This window comes from Geospiza fortis, unplaced genomic scaffold (genome assembly GCF_000277835.1).
Source record: "Geospiza fortis unplaced genomic scaffold, GeoFor_1.0 scaffold217, whole genome shotgun sequence".
NCBI classification, from domain to species: Eukaryota; Metazoa; Chordata; class Aves; order Passeriformes; family Thraupidae; genus Geospiza; species Geospiza fortis.
Genome location: NW_005054392.1, coordinates 1,994,292 through 2,013,029, shown reverse-complemented (window position 1 = coordinate 2,013,029; position 18,738 = coordinate 1,994,292). Strand labels below are relative to the sequence as shown.

The following is an 18,738-nucleotide window of genomic DNA, read 5'->3' as shown; positions in this document are numbered from 1 at the left end:
GGAATGCCAGACAGAAAAAGGGCTGGGGAGCCAGGCTTGGCTGCAGGTCCTCAAAGGGGTGCTCAAAACCCACCTTGCCTTTAGGGTCAGTCCTTCAGCACCAACAAAATGTTTGGTTGGCTGCTGAGATCAACATGTGCAAGCTCAAGCCTTGAGAGAATCAGATTTTTCCTTTAGTTTCCTTTTTTTTTCCCAATAGTTTCCTTTTTTTCAATAGTTTAATTTTTTTCAATATGTGGCGCTTAAAGGCTTTGTCCCTCTGACACTTGGGGGATGCAGTCACATGCTTGGTACTTACTGTTTAGCTAGTTCCATGGATATTTGCTCCAAAGAGCATCCTTTTGTCTCTGGTATAAACATGACAACAAAAGCCAGTGATGCTAGACTCATTATTGTGTAAATGAAGCACACCCAGGACAAGCCAATGAGCTCTACAAAGGAAGAAAACATATCTTTTTTTAATTTTCAAATACTGCAATTTTTCTTCCTGTTGCTGTATTTTATAGGATATAGCCCCTAAAGCACAGAAGTTAGAAAGAAGCCAGGCTGCTATTCTCAGCTCACATACATTGAAAAAGAAGAGTGGCTTTGCTTTTTCTAATACTCCTTATGAAAGAAAATTAATGAGTTCATATTGGTCCACTTAGCATGAACCTATTGGTTTATTTTATTTGCAATCACTCTGGATGAAAACAGTGAGTAGCCATTGTTACTGGTTTGTGGGAAGGCAGTGGGGATCATGAGTGCCTTGGATTTTTGCCTGGGTCTGATTTTGGTGCACATTCTTTCTTGGAGTAAATCCAAGCATTTTTCACACTATTACAGTTGTCTCCAGCTAATCCTCCCCACCTGTCAGTGCCCAGCATTTCCACTGAGAGTCACGGGTGCTGTGCCAGAAAGTGATCAAAGAGTGAACTCTTAGTGGGGCTATCCAAGAACTGGTGGTTTTCTGAGCCTACAGTCCAGGGGCAGGTAGATCCTCAGGCCTAGGGATGCACTCTGCAGCCCCTGGAAAGTAAAGTGTGTACAAACCCAAAGTGTGCTGCAGCCCCCTGGGCAGTTGAGACATTTGCCAGTTGTGTCATGAGCTGAAAATTGCAGCTGAAGCTTCTGATCCAGCTGGTACCTCTGCATCAGCACCTATGTGCAGATGCTGCTGGCCACTGTGACTTCCGTGTGTATTCATTTGACAATAGAATTCCCAATCCTGCCTTTCTGCCATAGATGAGGAATGCCTGTTTTCCTGTACTTACACTTTCATAAATCCAGATTAGACCCAGTTAAGCCAAGGGAGTTACTGGGGCTTTACAGTCTGTGAAACTGAGACCAGGATAACAGAGAGATGTACATTAACGAGTAATGCTGCATGACAAGAGGGGACCTCCCAGTGAAACAGCTGACACTGAGCACCTGAGGTCTGCACCAGGTGGTTTTGGAGACATTTCCTTAGGAATAACTCAAGTCTGGTCCAAGGACTGAGCAAGTGCTGGCAGCCAGACTGCCTACAATATGCATTTTCTTGTTTGGCTTTGTCCAAAAGCTTGTGCAGTGCAGGAGTGCAGTTCTGTGATGCAAAGTGATGGACAGTGAGTGGGAGTAACTGGATGGTTTCCTTTTGAAGAAGACTCGTGATCCAATTAAAGTGACAGTGTGAGCACAGTGAACTTTACCTGTCATATTTTTCCTGGTTTTAATCAAGATAACACTCAGGATGGAGGATGTGGGGTTTTTTTTCTCTCTCTCTTACTTTTTTTTTTTTGGAAAGAAAATGCAAATGTGAAATCCAGTTTAGTAACAGATCACACTCATTTTCAAATCTGTCTCAAAAAACATCTAACAGGGTGAAAACTATGTTCATTTTTTGTGAGTTGATTGTCTGCCTCTGGAGGAGAGCAATGTAGACTTAAGGGAAACCTGGAATTTCTACTCTCTTATATATTTTGATTTTCAACATGTATTTTTGTCACAATAAGACTAAAAAACTAAAATTTGCAAAGCCTCATATAATATAAAATTAGAAAAATAAATTTGCTAATCAGTAAATTTCAGCATCGGCATTTAACCTTCCCCTTTGATTATCATAACATTAGAAGTCATATATGGTAGTCTTCTACTTTCTTACATTCAAATGTGAAAGTCTTTAACCTCACAAAGGCATTTATTTCTAAAGAAAATTTTCTGAAAGCCGAGACATTCCTGTGAAAAGGAATGAATTAAATGGGATTGTGTTTAAACATGTCTGATCTAGAACAGAACTTGCATTGATTTCAGAAGATGCAGGACTTAATCCTCAACATTATGTATTTTCAGCCTACCAAGGCACTGGTGTTTTCAAGACCTGAGTTTCACAGCCTGTGGAGTGGATGTGCAAGGTCTGACAGCAGCACTGTGGGGCTGAAGTTACTGGCACAAAGAAAGATGTGGTGCGGATGGTGAAGTTACACCAACACCTAAACAGAGACCTTTTCTCCTGGGCTTTCACAGCTGCAATTTTGGCAATGCTTTTGTATAAGAGAGACTTATTTTGCCCACTAGAAGAATATAAACTTGGAAGGACACGGAGAAATCTTACCAGTTACAGTCAAAAGACGTCAAGGAGATGAGGAGGTTTATACCCCAGTTCATGCTAGATGTCAAAGCCATGGCCCGTCCTCTGATCCCACCAGGGAAAATTTCACTCAGGACCAACCAGGACACTGAAATACAAGGAAAAAAAATGTTTCTTTGGAAGGATGACTCTCCTTGCTGTAAATCTAGGTAGTCCATGGATTCAGGTGAGGCCACCTGAAAGAATAAGTTGATTTTCAGGGGTTTAGGTTTGTGAGGACCCCCGCTCTGCAGGCAGAATGTGCAGCAAGCAGCATCACTTGGGGTCACCATCCCTTCATCCCTGTCCAGTGGGTGCCTGAGCCAGTGACAGGTGGCACTGGACTGGGGAGGTGAGCTCTGACTGCACATCTGGGTATGAAAGCAAGTTCTGACTAAATAACTCTCGAGTGACATAACACTAATGGAAGTGGCGCAGCAAACCAAAGCAATCTTCAGCCTCAGAGGGGCACTGTGTGTTTATGCCACCTTATAAATCAACCTGCCACACTGAACTATGCTTGCTATTCCATCTCTCTGCTGCACATAAATGAGATTGCTGAGGTATAAATGAAGAGAGAGGGACTGATTTTTGACTCCTTCATATCATGCCACACCACGCCACAGGTGATCTAAATGCTGGTGCTGCTGCTAGCTCCCAAAAGCAAATTCAGACACGAAGAGCTGGCTGTGTAATCACACTGATAGCAAGAGAAAAAAAAAAACAAAAAAACAAAGACACATTTTTGTACTGTTCCTGATTATCAGAAAACAAATTAACAAGAACCCATACACAAAGAAACCCAAAGCCCAGCTGGGTTTGTTTGTGTATGGGTTCTTGTTAATTTGTTTAATTAACAAGAACCTGTTAATTAAAAACCTACTCCACCCTCTCCTTTTGATGACAAGCAAGATGCATTATTTCTGCAAAGTGACAGATAGGACTTTACCCCGAACACTTGCACTGGACAGTCTAAAAGATACATTCTAAAACCAAGCTCCTGTACGTCCAAGTGTGTTTCACTGGTAAAGGTAGGAAAAAAAAAGTGCTCCAGAAAGAAACTAAAAAGGACTAGCTGAAATTGGAAAAAAACCCCTGAGTTTAGAGTCAATAGAGCAGACTTGAGCAAATTCTAGATTTCTTAGTACCATAGATTTGAATTAATTTTTTTTTTTGTGGACTTGGGCCAGATTTTTATATTTTTTGAAGAAAAATTTAAAAAGGCTCACTCCCACTATGGGAGTGACCCAGAAGAGTGATAATTTTTTTACAGAGACTGAAGACTACACTTCATAATGGCCTAACACTGCTGGGCATAGTCAAGTGGCCATTACAAAACCACCACATCTAACAGCAGCCACAGAGATGCTTTTGTTTCTTTTCTTTTTTTTTTTTTTTTTAATTACTTGGATCACGTCAAGCTTTAACACCCTTGCTGCTGACAAGACAAACGTTGCTGTAAAGAAGCACCCTTGGTGCATTCTGTGATGTGCCTACAGACAAGGCAGGAGCAAAGAAGTGAACTGACTTCCCAATCAGGTGTCTTTCCCTGCCAAGCCAGCTAGCCCTGCACCTGAGCAAAGTCATGGGGATGTCATGATTGTATTTAGCACGCCCTCAGCACCAGGGCTATTGAAACTAGCATTGTTAGTCACAACACTTCAGGACCTGAAAAGTAAAACAGCAAGTAAGGAGAGGCAAAGGAGCCGTTCTGAATTGTGCATTCACAGCCCCTGCAGTTCATCTCCACAGGATGGCCTGCCAGCCACCACACAGGCTCGGCTGCAAAAAGTGTTCACATCAAAAACTGGTAAAAGGGATAATTACTGTCACATTAGAATTAAAATAAAGTTTGAAGGAATCCAAACCCACTGTCTGCTGGGCATAAACCAATCTCCAGGAACAAAGCAGTGCTCTGGGCACTAGAGGATGGCTCATGCTGCAGCTGAAATGTGTGGCACTGCAGCAACTCCAACACCATGCAGTTTTCCAATGACAGACTGGCCCTTTCAGCCTAACTGATAATTTGTCTGGAGGTTTGAATCGTGTTCCTTTCCTGTTAAGGAACCAAAATACTTGAGGATCTGCATCAGCTGTAATAGTGGCTAGCTGCTTTTATTGCAACCACTTATTTAGTTTAGACAGATGCCACCAAAACACCAGGACTGTTCTTCAAGTCTGCTGATGGTAGCTACACCCTCTGGCATGGCCCTGACCTCTGCTTAGCTGGCAAGGAGTGGATAGGCTCATTCCCCAGGGAGAAAGAGCAGTTGTAGAAATCTGACACTACAGCCTGTTTACTCCTTTCCCCAAGCTGAAGCAGCAATAACCATCGATTCTTTGCTTTTAGCACCTCTCTGGGATTGTGTTTACTATTTGTACCTTTGCCAAAAAGCAGCAGCTGCTGTAGGTATGGCAGGGATGTGACTTGCTCTGGGGAAGCCAGCAGCTAGGTTCAGGTCCCATTCATAATGACTGCTGCTGCCTTCTGCGCTGTGCACACAACACTGCAGACATTTAACTTTCACGCTCCCAAAGTCGCTGCCAAGCCACCCCTGTGCTCTGCCTTCACCAGCCTGAGCAGTGGCATTCTACAGGGGAAATCAGCCTGTCCTTGAAAAGAGGATCCAAGTACCACCCTCCACCCCCCAGCCCTCCATCTGCTGTGTAAGCCAGCAGTATTCCCAAAGGATGCTGCGATAGCAATCACACTGCACACACTCTGGAGGTTTCAGTGTCTGCTCCAGCCACCCCCAGCTGGTGGGAATGGGTGGGAAAAGAGCTGGTGATCCCCAGGTTAGAGGTAGGTAGGAGATGAGGCTAAGGGCTGGGCAGCATGATTCTCTGTGCTCGATTCAAGAACTGCAGGGTTTGTTGCTGCAGGCAGTAACTCACCTTTGCTGACCCAGAGTGTGTTGTGTGTTGACAGCAGTTAAGAAAAATTGTGCAGTTTAACGGTCCTTTATTATGGTACAATATAGAGGAAAGAACACACACTGCAAATGCAGACAGAAATACTGCATTGGCTCAGAAAGCTTAACTGTTTCATTAAGTATCCCAGAAACTAAATGGCCTGATATTCCTTGCCCAAGTGGAAAGAGAAGAGGATTCAGATATAATATACAGCCCCACGACCAGGATGGTGACATCCACCTCTAAACAAAGTCACAGGGGCTGTGCAAGAAGGAAGCAGAATAGTAATGGAAGATTTCAGCTAGTCCCATTAAGACTGAATAAATCATGCATAATTGAGCACAGTGCTGGGAGTACATTTTACATACCAGAGATGATGGCTCCTTTAAGCACTTTGTTGGGTATTTAATGAGAGAATAAAAGGCAAATTGTGCTTCAGTGCTGAGCCTGGGTAGTTCAAGATGCAACTATGAGCAAGATGCTCTGTTACACTGGTTATAACATTTAACATTCAATATTCTTATAGAAAAGGAAAAGCCAAGACCCTACCCCATTTTGTTTTGAAAGGAGAACAATATTAACATAAGAAATCTTTCTATAAAGATCAGGGTAAGGGCTTCAGTGGTGCTCTGGAGGATGTTTAAACTACATGGTTGAAGGCTTAAAATATACATAAAAACAAATGAATGAGAAATAGCACAGATAAACTACTGAATGAAGAAAACTACTAGAAATAGGAAAGTGCCTTTAGAAAAGGCATACATTGTACCCAGACAAAGAAAACACAGTATGACTGCTGAAATGTTACTTGCAGTATCATCATCAGGCAGCCAAATATTTTGAGTGTACTGGCTGAGAGGATGAGAGGCCAGGGACAGAGGCAGTGACATCCCAGTATTAAAGAAACACTCCACTGGGATGCAGGAAGGGATCATCCTGCTAGACTATACCAAGCTCCTAGCTGGAGCCAGGATAAAGCTGACTAATATCAGCTGGAAAGGAGGATGGGCACAGTGTCTTGAGAAAAGAGTCCTAAGGAAAAACATGTCATTTTGAAAGAGTTAAGGAACACGGGGTTAGACACAAATGAGACACTGTGCTTTTCACTCTCAAAGAGCTTTGGTGAAGTGTTGTGGGATAGAAGAGCAGTAGGGTTAGTCACATTCAAAAGGATACAAACCAAGAGAATCTGAGTGAAATTACCAGATACAGCAGTTAGGTGAGGCAGAAGGATATGCTTTTTCACACAATGTGTATTTCAGCCCTGGAACTCACTATCACAAGATACTTCCAATGTGAAAATTATCGGTCAGTTAAATCATTAAATGCTGGGTGTCAAACATTATTTCTCCATATGTGTGAAGAAAAGATCCATCCAGAACTATTGTTCACAATTGTAAAAATAATTCCTCAATAATTTTCTCGAAGTTTTCTAAACTACAGATAGGAATAAGGCCAACTGTGCATGCTGCATGGGCCTCTTCTTCTGCATTGTCTCTCAGCACTTGTTATTGACTGGAGATTATATGGTAGGAGGCAGGGTTACACACTGATTAAGTGGACTTTTTGTTTGAGCCAACATGGCCAAACTAATGAACTCTATACCTGGGCTGTAAGCAAAGAAACATCTCAAACTTCATGTGACATCTTCCTTCCTTACTTCCTTATTTCCTTACTTCCTTACTTTACTGCTATGCAGTAAATAAATTTTTTAAAGAGAAATTAACATACATCAGAGAAGCAGAAAAATCTGAGAATAACTGAGAAATACTGTGAGCTTGAGGGTGCTCAACATTCAAGTGAGATACATGAATGAAAAACGTCCTTGTTTTGACCTTTTCCTGCCAGGAGGTAGAAGCAAATTGGAAGCTGCTCAGCAGCTCTTATTAGTGAAATATTGGATTCCCTTGGTATTAATTTGTTGCTTGGCATTTTTTTCCTGTACCTGCATTGTGTGAGATCAAATTCTTTATGGTGAGATTCAGAAAATGGCCATTGCAATACTTGAAAGAATTCAGGTTTCTGAGGTATAAACTCTGGAAAGCAATTAATTTGACTTACAGCTTAGGAGGGAAGTGGGCAGAAGTACTTTAGATTTTGAAAAGGAGGACTGGGTTGTTAACAAAACAAGGTCCAAGCAAAGATAAGGAAGATATGAAGTAACACAGACAGACCATCTAAGACTGTGTGTAACAAATGATCAGTCCTAGAGAAGGATGCAAACAAGTCACTGTAAAGCTGCCATGAAATGGCAGGACTTAGCTAATGACTGGCTTTGCCAAGACCAGATTTTTATTCCAGGCTTATTAAACCCAACAGCTTTTTTTATTTTCCTGGCTTCTGGCTTTTCTGGGTATTACCAGAAAGAGCCAGGTGGCTAACCACTTCCCACTAAAGGCCAGTTTCAGCAGTAGCTGATCTTGATTTCAAAGGGCACATTGTGCCATCAAAGGGGACGGCAGGAGCCTTCGGAGTGGGTGGTGGTGGTGAGGTGTGTGCCTGTGAGGACACTGGGACAGAGCTGGGCTTGGGGGACACATGTGCCGCTGTCACCCACCAGCACCATCCCCGCACAGCTCCAAGCGCCCACATAATGTAACTCTGGCAAAGGCTTTCACAGAAGATCCAGTGGAAGTCATCTGGGGGGCTGCCAAAAGTGAGGGATGATTAACCTGGACAAAGGAGAGTGTGGGAGGGAGTTGGTCCTTTTCCAGAGAAGATAAAGGAGATATGGAACACAAAAAGTGGACTTACACTCTGCCCCACAGTTTTGTGCAAGAGGACAAAGTAGATGATTGTGACTGACGTTAAAAATCTCTGACTTTACTTAACAAGAGACATCTTTCTCTCTGGCTCTGCTCCACAATATGAAACTGAAATGGCTGCTCAAAATTAATAACTGGCAAACATAGAGCAAATGTGCAGCTGTATTGCTTTGGAGAGTATGTAAGCTGCTAGCAGAGAGCCAGCCTGACAGGGTCAAGTCCTACCCCGTGTGTGCCCATCAAAAGGAGTGGAATTACTGTATTGCTGAGAGATGGGGAGTCAGGAGAAGCCTCAGCTAATCTTATGCCTCTGGCTGCATTCTGATCTCTGCAGATGAGGGCTATAAATATGTACTTTAATTCTATGCCTGCCAAGGTGCTTCTCTCCAAGCAGCAGATATTGGTTGCAAGACACCTGATGCCACTGATGATCCAGAAGGAGCTGATGTGGTGTGTGGCAAATCGAATTCTTTTTCTTTTCTTCTGGTACACCACAATTCTGGTTCTAATGGTTAACCCTTTAGGCTGACTCCTTGGAGTAACATTATTAGGACAAGTGGGATTTAATCCTTTTATTCCCTGAGGCTGTATCAGAGTACATAAAAATTGTTGTCCACTGTCTGTGCTATTTGCATCACTATCTAATAGACAGGTTGAGCAACTCCCATGTGGTTTTTTAAGGAGCCTTGTGGTGGACCACTGAAATCACTTCCTCCTCCAGATTATGGTAGAGCAGTGGGAAGGGTTTGAGGGAAGGTTGTGATTCCAGAGCATTACCTCCAACATCTGTGCTCTGGGCCACTTGAGAAGGAGGGCAGTGAGATACAATTCACATCAGATTTTCCTAGCAATCCTTCCTCCCTTAACCTTCTCAACACTGTAGGCCTTCATTTTAATGATTGTTTGTTTGTTTTACTATTCAAATTTTCATCTCCATGAACTCAAAAGAAATGCTATGGATCATATGGGCTTTCCTTTTAAATGTAAGGTGTTCAATATCTTCTTAAATCTGTTTTCAGTGGTCCTCAATTACTGTCCATTTTCATCTGGAAAAAATAGTCACAAATGAAATTTCTTAGAGGTGATTACTGGGCAAGAAGTGATAGATATATAAGGATCTAGAAATGGTATAATTCTCTTAGTTAATGTGATTTGTACACTATCTTGCCCAAGAAAAGTGCTCAGCAGAAAATCTATCAGTAGAATTGTCCTGCTTCAGCTGGTAGAGAGTCTATTTTCTTCCCTGTAGCTGGTACAGTGCTGTGTTTTGGATTTAGTATGAGAACAATGTTGATAACACACTGCTTTAGTTGCTGCTGAGTAGTGCTTTACCCTAAATCAAAGACTTTTTGGTTTCCTATGCCCAGTTTTCCCTTTCCAGTGAGCAGGCACCCAAGAAAGTGGGAGGGAGCATGGCCAAGACATAAAGTTGAAAGGAACTGGCCAAAGGAATATTCTATACTATATATAAAATATATATTCTATTCTAGAGCATTATGCCCAGATTATAAACTGGGAAGGGTTGGCTGGGAACCACTGATCGCTGCTCAGGAAAAGTCTGGCCATCAGTCAGTAGGAGGTGAGCAATTGTGTTGTGCATCACTTGTTTATCTTGGTTTTTATTCCTCTCCCTCTCTGCCTCTTCCCTTTTCATCACAGTCATTGCTATTACTATTATAATCATTATTATAATTAGAATTATTCTTTTTGTTTGTTTATTTCAATTATTAAACTGCTCTTAACTCATGAGGTTTAACGTTTTTTTTTTTTTTCCAATTCTCCTCCATAGTGGGCAAGGGGCAGGGGAAAGATTGAGCCATCAGCTGTGACGTACTTAGTTACCAGTTGGAATTAAAAAAGAAGAATGCATCATAGCCTTGCTATTGGCAGACATGGTAATAGTGTGTACCTCTTTTCAGGTACCCTAAGAAAAGTTGTTTTGAACTGATGTGTGAGATGACAATTCTGTTTGCAACTGGATATCACAGTCACCGTTTCTCTCATCCTTTGTTATGTAGACACTCAAATTCTCCATCAAGACAGAACAACGTGCAGAGTGGCAGAAAAAAAAAAGAGAGAAAGGAAAAATTTTAAAAAGCTTTCAAGGGAGAATATGCTTACTATAATAAAACACATACTGCCATCCAAAACAAGGCCTTTTAATTAAAACCTGAAATATGTATTCCTGTTTGTGGGTGTTTATTTGTTCAGAATATTGAATCCAGGATAATCCTTTGAGGCATTTGCAGAGGAATGACTGCAGAAGCCAGAAGCCCTAATTCATGAGGAAGTTCTGTGTGAATTAGTTCAGCTTATCACATATTTCTCTTCTACAAAGTATGCAGAGGAGAAATTACCCAGTTGGGTGGGATAAGTAAACCTGTTTTTCCAGTATCCAAGGGTTACTGGTGGTCCTTGAGGGGTTGCACAGCAGAAAAAACCTGTTGTGACACAGCAACTGGGGGCAATTTAGGCCTTTGCTCTTGAAAAACAGAGATTTTATTTGTGCACATGCCTCACAAAACATCTAGTAGAAAGGATAAGCAACATTTTGCAACAGTGACTTATTTAGTGAGAAGCCTGTAGTGATCCAGGCTGTTTTTTAAGTTCCTCACTGGAAATGGCTGCCCATGCTTTGCTTTGGTTGCTGCTGGAGGAAGACAGTGAGGAGGAAGGCGTGAAGGCTCTGGGTTTAACCATCACAAAGTGTCTTTTAGTTCTGTTTCCATAAGAGTTTTCTGCACTTAGAGTTGATTTTCCAAGGCAGCAGAAGCTGGGTGCCCTCCTGCATGCCCTTTCCCTTTGAGAAAATCTTCCTGGCTTTCCTCCCAGAGCTCAGTGCAGCACAGAACTTGGAAGCCATGGGAGAAACAGACTCCTGCCTCCATGCACCGACTTACCATGCTCTCTGTGCTTTGGCTGACAGTCTCACCTTCCTCAGCAGACCCAGTAAGTCATGTGATTGATTATACATTTCTACCTTTTCAGCATAACTATTTTCTCATACTTTATAATACCTGTTTTAGTTTCATGAACTTTACAGGTGAAATAAAATACTGACTTTGCACTTGAAGTCCTCCTGACGGTTTTAGTTTCTGCACAGGCGCTCTTTCCTAAAGGAAACTGGATTTTATGAAGCTTGACAGATGACCTGCAAACATTTTACAGATTTCAGTATCACAATGGTCTTGTCTCCTAGAACATGGTTAAGGAAACCAATATGAGCTGAACTTTAAAACTGTGCATAATTTTAAGCACAGGCTCCATTTCTCTTAAGCAATACCTTTGTGTCAATGAGTTTACTAACACAGAACTATTACTAAAGAGGTATTCACACTACGCAGAGCACCAACCTCAGGATACTGACTCAAATCCCTCTTTAAGTGGAGCATAATATGCCAAACCACAGGAAGTCACCTACCTTTCCAACAGCAGATTGAACCACTGTCATTGCAGAGACACAGGAAGAGTGGCTGAGCATGGTGTGGTCTCTCCCTCTTTTCACAGTAGCCAGGGCTCTGTCTCGGAAGGCAAAGCCTTGGGCCTGATCCACCAAGACTTTCCCTCATTAACATATTAGAGTTACAAACAGGAACATAAATGTCAGTGAAAATCACGTTTCTGATTTCAGGTGCATATCAATATACACTTTAAATTCAGTCTTGGGGTTGAAATATAATAGCATAATAAAACAATTAAGAAGCTCCCACTGACATCTGCATGTCTCTTTATCACAAAAGCAATTTTTCCTTCTTGCGACCTTATTGACACTTACAAAAGCCCCCCAAATTTGTAGGTTTTATCAAGTGAGACAAGACAAACCTATTCATCTTATATTTTAGAAAGCACCCTCTGCAATTTGAAATCCTAGAATTAATATCCAGCTATCCAAACAATATCTTAAATTGGCTTGCGCTTCCCTACTACTAATCAGCCTTTGAAAAGGCAAACCTATTCCTGGGATAGCTCAATGTGTTAACAAGAGGTTTCAGATAAACTTTATCTGGGGCAGGGAAATAGGGAGAAGTGGGCAATTTACAACCCTTGCTTTATTTTTCATTTTGGTTTGCCTTGTCTTTCTACTGCAGCTTGGTAGTACAGACACAGTGTGAAATAGAGGCCATGTGAGGCAGCATTTGAATAGCACAGGCATGATGAACTAGATTAGCACGTGGAGTGTCATATTCAAACCACATGGATGCATGCATTAAAAGACTATTCAGTACAAATAAACAGTGCTAGGAATCTTGTCATAAAACAAAGAATTCAAGATAAGTTTTTTTAATATCTGAAATAGGACTTTCTGTACTGTTTCTCAGTGAAACATGCATATTCCCAAGGTTTATTATCTTCATTAAATTCCAACATAGCATTTAAGCACTGGATTGGTTTTGAATAGTCGATTTAGTCCCTGCCACTATCCCATTTTCCAGAGTAAACCACAAAAAATCATAAAATTTATGCTTCTAATTTCTGTGAATTTTAAGGTCAGGCCACAGCTGCTGGGAAAATGTAGAAACTCAAAAATAAAACATTGTAAACAAATGTCACGCAAGGCAATGTTAAGCATGAATGTCTGTTAACATCAGATTCCTGTCCACTACAAATTAATATGACATGCTTTTAGAAGCCTGAAATACTGCTTTAATGTAGGAGATAGTGAGGTGAATTCTAGGTTTTGATCTGATTTTTTTACAGTGCAAAACCATTAAGCTTACAGTATTTCAAAACACAGGAACAGACAACTAAATCCATAGAAGGTTCAGAATTTTCACACTGACAGTTCTCATTCCCACAAGATTTTCCAGTTTCAGGTCAAGCATTTGGTGGCCAAGATTAGGCCCAAGAGCATTAAGGGGCAGGGAAAAAGCATCCTATGCAATATGTATTGTCAGGATGATCGGAGGTATAACCCCTGTGATTGAGTCCTTGGGCTGTACAGTGTCATGTGTCAAACCAGCTGTTCTGGGTTTTGTTACAGATGCATTTAGTGACTGAGGTGAAATACATGTAAAAGGTTCAGCCTTTAACTGTGTTAGTGAATCATGCTTTAACTCAGGTAGCCAGTTAATCTAACAATCACAAGACCAAAGGCAAAGGGACTATTTTGCCTCCAGTATAGTTCTCTGGGCCTTATGGCAGTGTTCCAGCTCTGGGTCTTGCCTTGATTAATCCAATAAAACACACAGAGACCACCACAAACCACTTAAGATTGTATAAGAAAGACAGTGATGGATTGAGGATGGATTTACTTCCTTCCTCACCTCTACACATTCCACTTTTCTTGTGAACTCTTCAGCTTTCTTCCAACCTCCTACATCTTTCTTGCCCGATCCTTCTTCCTTCTTCCCCACTTTCTCCAACACTGGTTTAAAGCTGCATTTAAATGACTCCAACAGCTCACAATGAGACGTAGAGGAAACAAGTGGGTTTTTACATGGGAATAGAATAGAATAGAATAGAATAGAATAGAATAGAATAGAATAGAATAGAATAGAATAGAATAGAATAGAATAGTTCAGTACAAAGGGACATACAATGGTCATCTAGTCCAACGGCATGACCACTTCAGGGCTTACCAAAAGTTAAAGCATACTACATGTGGAATGCTGTCTAATTTAGTTTCCTGGTCATCCTAAAGTTCCTTTAACAGCCAGTAAGGAAGAGAGCATTGTGCCAAAGGAAAGGTCACAGATTTCACAGATTTCACAGAACATGCTGAGCTGGAAGAACCCAAAAGGATCATTGAATCCAACTTTTAAGTGAGTGGCCTGTACAGGGATTGAACAGGGGTTGAACCCACAACCTTGGTTTTATTCACACCATGCCCTAAGAGAGCAGGGGTCTGAAAGCCCCTCGTTGGTGGAGAAAATATCAGCCTTTGTTGATAATCTGAGGAATCTGGCTCCTGCATCAGTTGGATTCCCAAACACATTGAAACATCTGTTCCATTTTAGGTACAAATTATCTCAGTTTTAAAGTATTCATTCAAGCTGATATAAATTTAACTCAGATATACTCACTATGGCAAATCTGCCTAAGATTAAACTAGAAATGGACATCTATCATCCTAAACTACACTTTCATCAGTAAAAATTTGCTCTTAAGGTGTGCCCTCTCTAGGGACTTGTCTTTACCAACTTCTCTGCACAGGTTTTGCTCCTCCCAGGGCTGATGATCCACACAGAGAGCTCCCACAGCAGCAAGATGGTGCATCACAGTAAGGCTTGCTGGAGATCACAGTCCCTGCACCTTCTTGGGGAACCCAGCCTGGGGGCCACAAAGCCACAATCCTGGGTCTTTCATGTGGGAGGAATTTAACCAGTGTGAAACTAGTAAAACATGAAGGCAGGCTTGGTGGCCTGCCAGCCTTTCCTGCATTAGAACGCAGATAGTGACTGTAGTGACTTCAAGCCCCTGTTTTGTTCACCTGTGTTTATCCTCTCTTGTGCCTGTTCCAACAACTTTGAATCTGCCTGCTCTAAGTGCCTCTGCATCCACACAAGGAGAGAAGGGAGATGTTAGGGATCCCCAAATGCAGGAGGATCATTAGTCTGAGGTGGCTATGAGTGGCTGAGAGTCCATCAGAGAGCCATCCTGGGGGGAAGTTCTGTCCCCAAAACTGCAATGTCCTAATTTTGTGGGTCCTGTGCTCGCCCTCGCCTCCTACATGGTCTACAGACACGCCTTGTATCCACTGAAAGTCTGAACCTCACAGCCCTGGGCACTGGTGTGCTGCTCCCAGCAGTCAACTGGTCTCCTGTTTTATAGGTAATGTGATCACTTCAGGAGCTAAGAAGAAAGAGTGATAAGCATGTATTTTTTTTCCAGTTTTCCAATCAGAAATATTCACCTGGTGGTTGAGGATAGCAGATGGCTGCAGAGGCCATAATATCCCAGCCTGAGAAGGCTTCCTGTGGATATTTAATTTCACTCTTTAACAGGTATTTAGCAATACCAAAGTACTGCCAACCCTACAAGCACCTACTCATGGGAGCTATGATTTAATGGGACGCAACAGTGACATGTCTCCAGCTGCAGACACTGCCTTGCCTTGGATGTGTTGTGGCCACAGCAATCTGAGTGTAAAGAAGGCTCTAAGTGCTTGGGCCTGCAGCTCTAAGTTGTTGCCTGATAGAGGAGTTTGTCTCCAAGAGAGGAGCTCTAGAGTTTATCCCTTGGCTCTGAAGAGCCACAAAAAACTGGCAGCTGCTCTAGGACATGAAGTAATAGAACATCTTTGTCCCAGGTTGGCAGAGACATAAGTACCTTTGGACTTTATACAGCTAAGTTTTGGAGTTTTGAGGATGATTCATGTCATGAAGTTGCCCCTCAGTCTCACTTGTAGGTGTTTTTTGGATTTTCATCTGCATGCTCAGCATGAAATGCCATGAAGCCAGCAGAGCTGATGTGATTTCCTCCACCGGATTATCCCAAAGTTCATTGGCCAACTGCCTAAATGCTTTCGCAGTTACACAGAAATGTGTTTAAAGGACTCACAGAGGAAGAGCTCTCATGCAGGGCACCAATGCCATACATGCATACATTTGCATGTATGCATACATTTGACATCCCTCTCTCATTAAAGGTGTTCCTCATTCCACATCAAAAAATCCCTGAGATGTTCCTGGATTCCCTTGAACTTCACTCCCACAATATGTGCAAAGAGGTACTGCCCAAGTCCTGTTTTGCTCACTTGCCTTTAATACGCAAGAACAAATTCAGACTGGGAAAACAGACACTCTGTTTGGTCCAGAATCAGTCTGCATTACTTGCTCCTCAGCCTAGGACTTCTTGGAGACACTCTGACTTCTTTTTGATAAAGAGCATTCCCTCTAGACTCCATTGCATCCTGCATACCTGTGTGTAGTGCTACTATATTTCTTCCAGCTACTTACTGATGAGATCATCTCAGTCAGGGGGATATGCAGGAAATATGGCGGGAAGTTGTCCCTAGTTAGTATTTGATCATAAATGGTGCAAAAGGAGATGGTCAAGGCAGAAAAGCAGATCTTTGGTAATGGGTGCAATCTGATATCTGAATTTTGTTCATCGGGTCTGTGAGGAGAGCAGCAGAGCTCTGGGCACCCACTCTGTTTCAGAGGGGCTATAGCTGCCCTACAGTTGCTAACCAAGAGAACTCTTTTGCATCTATCGAAACATAGGAATCCTATACTTACAGCCTTATTTTGGAAAATAAGTCTGACATCCCAGGAGCATAGCTTTCCTTGTTCTGGCATCCAAACATGTTGCACCACACACAGCAGTGAATGAAGGAAGCGACACCTCTTTATGAGAAAGGACCTCTAGTTTTTGCCCCTCCAATGGTTTGAACAGAGCAATTGGCAAATGAGATGCCCTGAAACAATTTCAGTTAATTCTGTGCCATTTAGTAAGTGCTCATGCATAGTCATAGCCCTGACTAGACTATTTCTGTGTGTCTTTTGCGTTAAATTAATTTCCAAGGTCACATTGAGTGATCACATTTTAGCTTGGGCGATGAATTGGTGATCTACCTCCACACCACACTCATCTCATCAGCCTGCACTCGCTGGCCCCTGTGAAAGGCATTTTTTCTGCCAGGCTCAGACTTCTCCTGTCCCTCCCCTGCCCACATACAGCAGGCTCCAACGCTTCTCTTCTCAAACATGTGCTGCAAACAACCAGGAGCCCCTCTCACACTCCTCACCCTTCACATGGCAGCTGGAAGTGGTTTCTTTAGGGCTCGGCAGGCATCATTTCTTCCTGAGAATGGCTGATCCTTGTTTGTCCTTTCTGACACACAGACAAAGGGCAACCCAAGACAAACAAGGGTGTCAAGCTAGCCCCCTTAGCTAATGACTGAATGCCTAGAAACATCTCTGCAAACACCCCAAGAGAAATGGCATGTGCTGTTCCGTGGTGTGATGCAACACTGATGTGTTGCATCTACAAAACTTCCTCATGATTGTGTGAAATTGAGTGTGAACAAGCACTTGAATTGCAGTTCATCAAACATAATTAAACTGAAACACAGCAGCAGAAATACCCCTCTTATCTTGTGTAAGGGCTGATAGTATAAATACAGAGCACCCCAGAATCAAAAAATTGACTAAGCAGATGCTTGCTAGTCTGTGAATTCTTTTGTAATGCAAAAATGACTTTTATCTCTCACGGTCTATTTTTGAATGCTCATCACTGTGCTGCCTGAGTGTTTTGATAAAAGGCAATAAATATATTTAGCATAAGCTTAGTTCATTTAAAAAATCAATCTACTTTATGTAATTTGGCAACAAAACAAAAATCATTTATAAATGTCTGCTACACTAATCTGGAATTGTAATTCTCTTTGATGAGCATAAAACAAATAAATAAAAAGGGTAAAATAAAGGTACAAAGTAGTTAAAAAGAAGATGATAGAGCTCAGATTGTGTGATCTGTCCTGTGAAGAGTGTGTCATCTCCTAATGGCCTTATGTAAAAAGTCTCCTTTATCCCCAGAGAACATAGCGCATCACGGACTCAAAATAAAGTGGGTGAATTTATTCCAGAAATGGCCTTGTGGTGTGGAAGGAAAGGAGCAAGATCCTCTCTACTCTTCATCCAAAAGATGCCAATTTGATCTACAAAGACGTCCTCAACCCCACCTTCACCTTAGCCAGCCATTGCATGGAGGCAGGCATTGCATGGAGCATGAGAGTTTCCCACTGAAAACACAGTGGGGCAGGTGTCACGGTGCTTTTGTCCCCAGGAGCCCCAGGCACAGCCTGGACACAGCAGCCAGCCAGTGCAGCCTCAATGCCTCCTTCCCACTGACAAGCAGGCAATGGAGAACAGTCTGGTCCAGACCACAGGCCAGATTTAGAGACTAATAACATGTTAAAACTATTTACTTTACATAAGCAGAAGGGCTCATTTATTTTCTTTTCACTAAGAAAGGTTCACTGGGAGTAAGAAAGCTAGGCTTTGAAAACACATTCAGAGATTAGGGCTCCAAACAGGAGATGTTGTAGGCTGTACATGAGACACAAATTATAACCTTGCATCCCAATCCAGACTATTCAAGCATGATAGATCCTTTGAAGATTCCAACAATCTCTTGGTTCTCTAACTCTTGCATTTGTTATACTTTTTAACTGAAATTTTAACTGAACAGTGTACTTTCAAAGGCAGGAAAATGTCTTGAAAGGACTTAGCTGCAATTTGAAATGCCTGTATCTCTGCTAGATCTGGCCTTCACTTGCTAGGCAAACGCATCTGTCAGTATGAATTGCCTCACAGTGGCGTTATACATGATTTCTCCATGATGGAGCTGAGAGGGTGTCTGTTCTTTCCCATTTTCTGTTTGAAAGCATTTGAGCTCTCAAGTCAAGAAAGAGGTCAAAAAAAAAGCACTGGCCTCAGAGACTTCTCAGACCAGCCTGGAAAACACATCAGTTTTTGCAGCCCTCAAGAAAATAGACACGGTTCTCATTAACTGTACATTAGGCCAACT

The 18,738-nt window shown here is 42.1% G+C and overlaps 1 protein-coding gene across 2 annotated transcripts in view; it reads right to left on the bottom strand.

Moving 5' to 3' along the window:
• SLC2A12 (solute carrier family 2 member 12) overlaps positions 1 to 18,738 on the bottom strand; it is a 30,220-nt gene that overhangs the window by 1,281 nt on the left and 10,201 nt on the right. The window contains exons 3-4 of one of the 2 annotated variants that reach the window (XR_004082230.1): positions 2,573 to 2,696; positions 299 to 431 (exon numbers count right to left, since the gene is read on the bottom strand). Coding sequence is in view for 1 of the 2 variants with exons in the window: in XM_005425660.2 (XP_005425717.1) it covers positions 299 to 452; positions 2,580 to 2,696 (271 nt within the window). In the remaining variant the exon portion in view is untranslated. Of the gene's footprint in view, positions 1 to 298; positions 453 to 2,572; positions 2,697 to 18,738 lie in introns of both variants that reach the window. The other variant, XM_005425660.2, reaches the window with a different exon arrangement.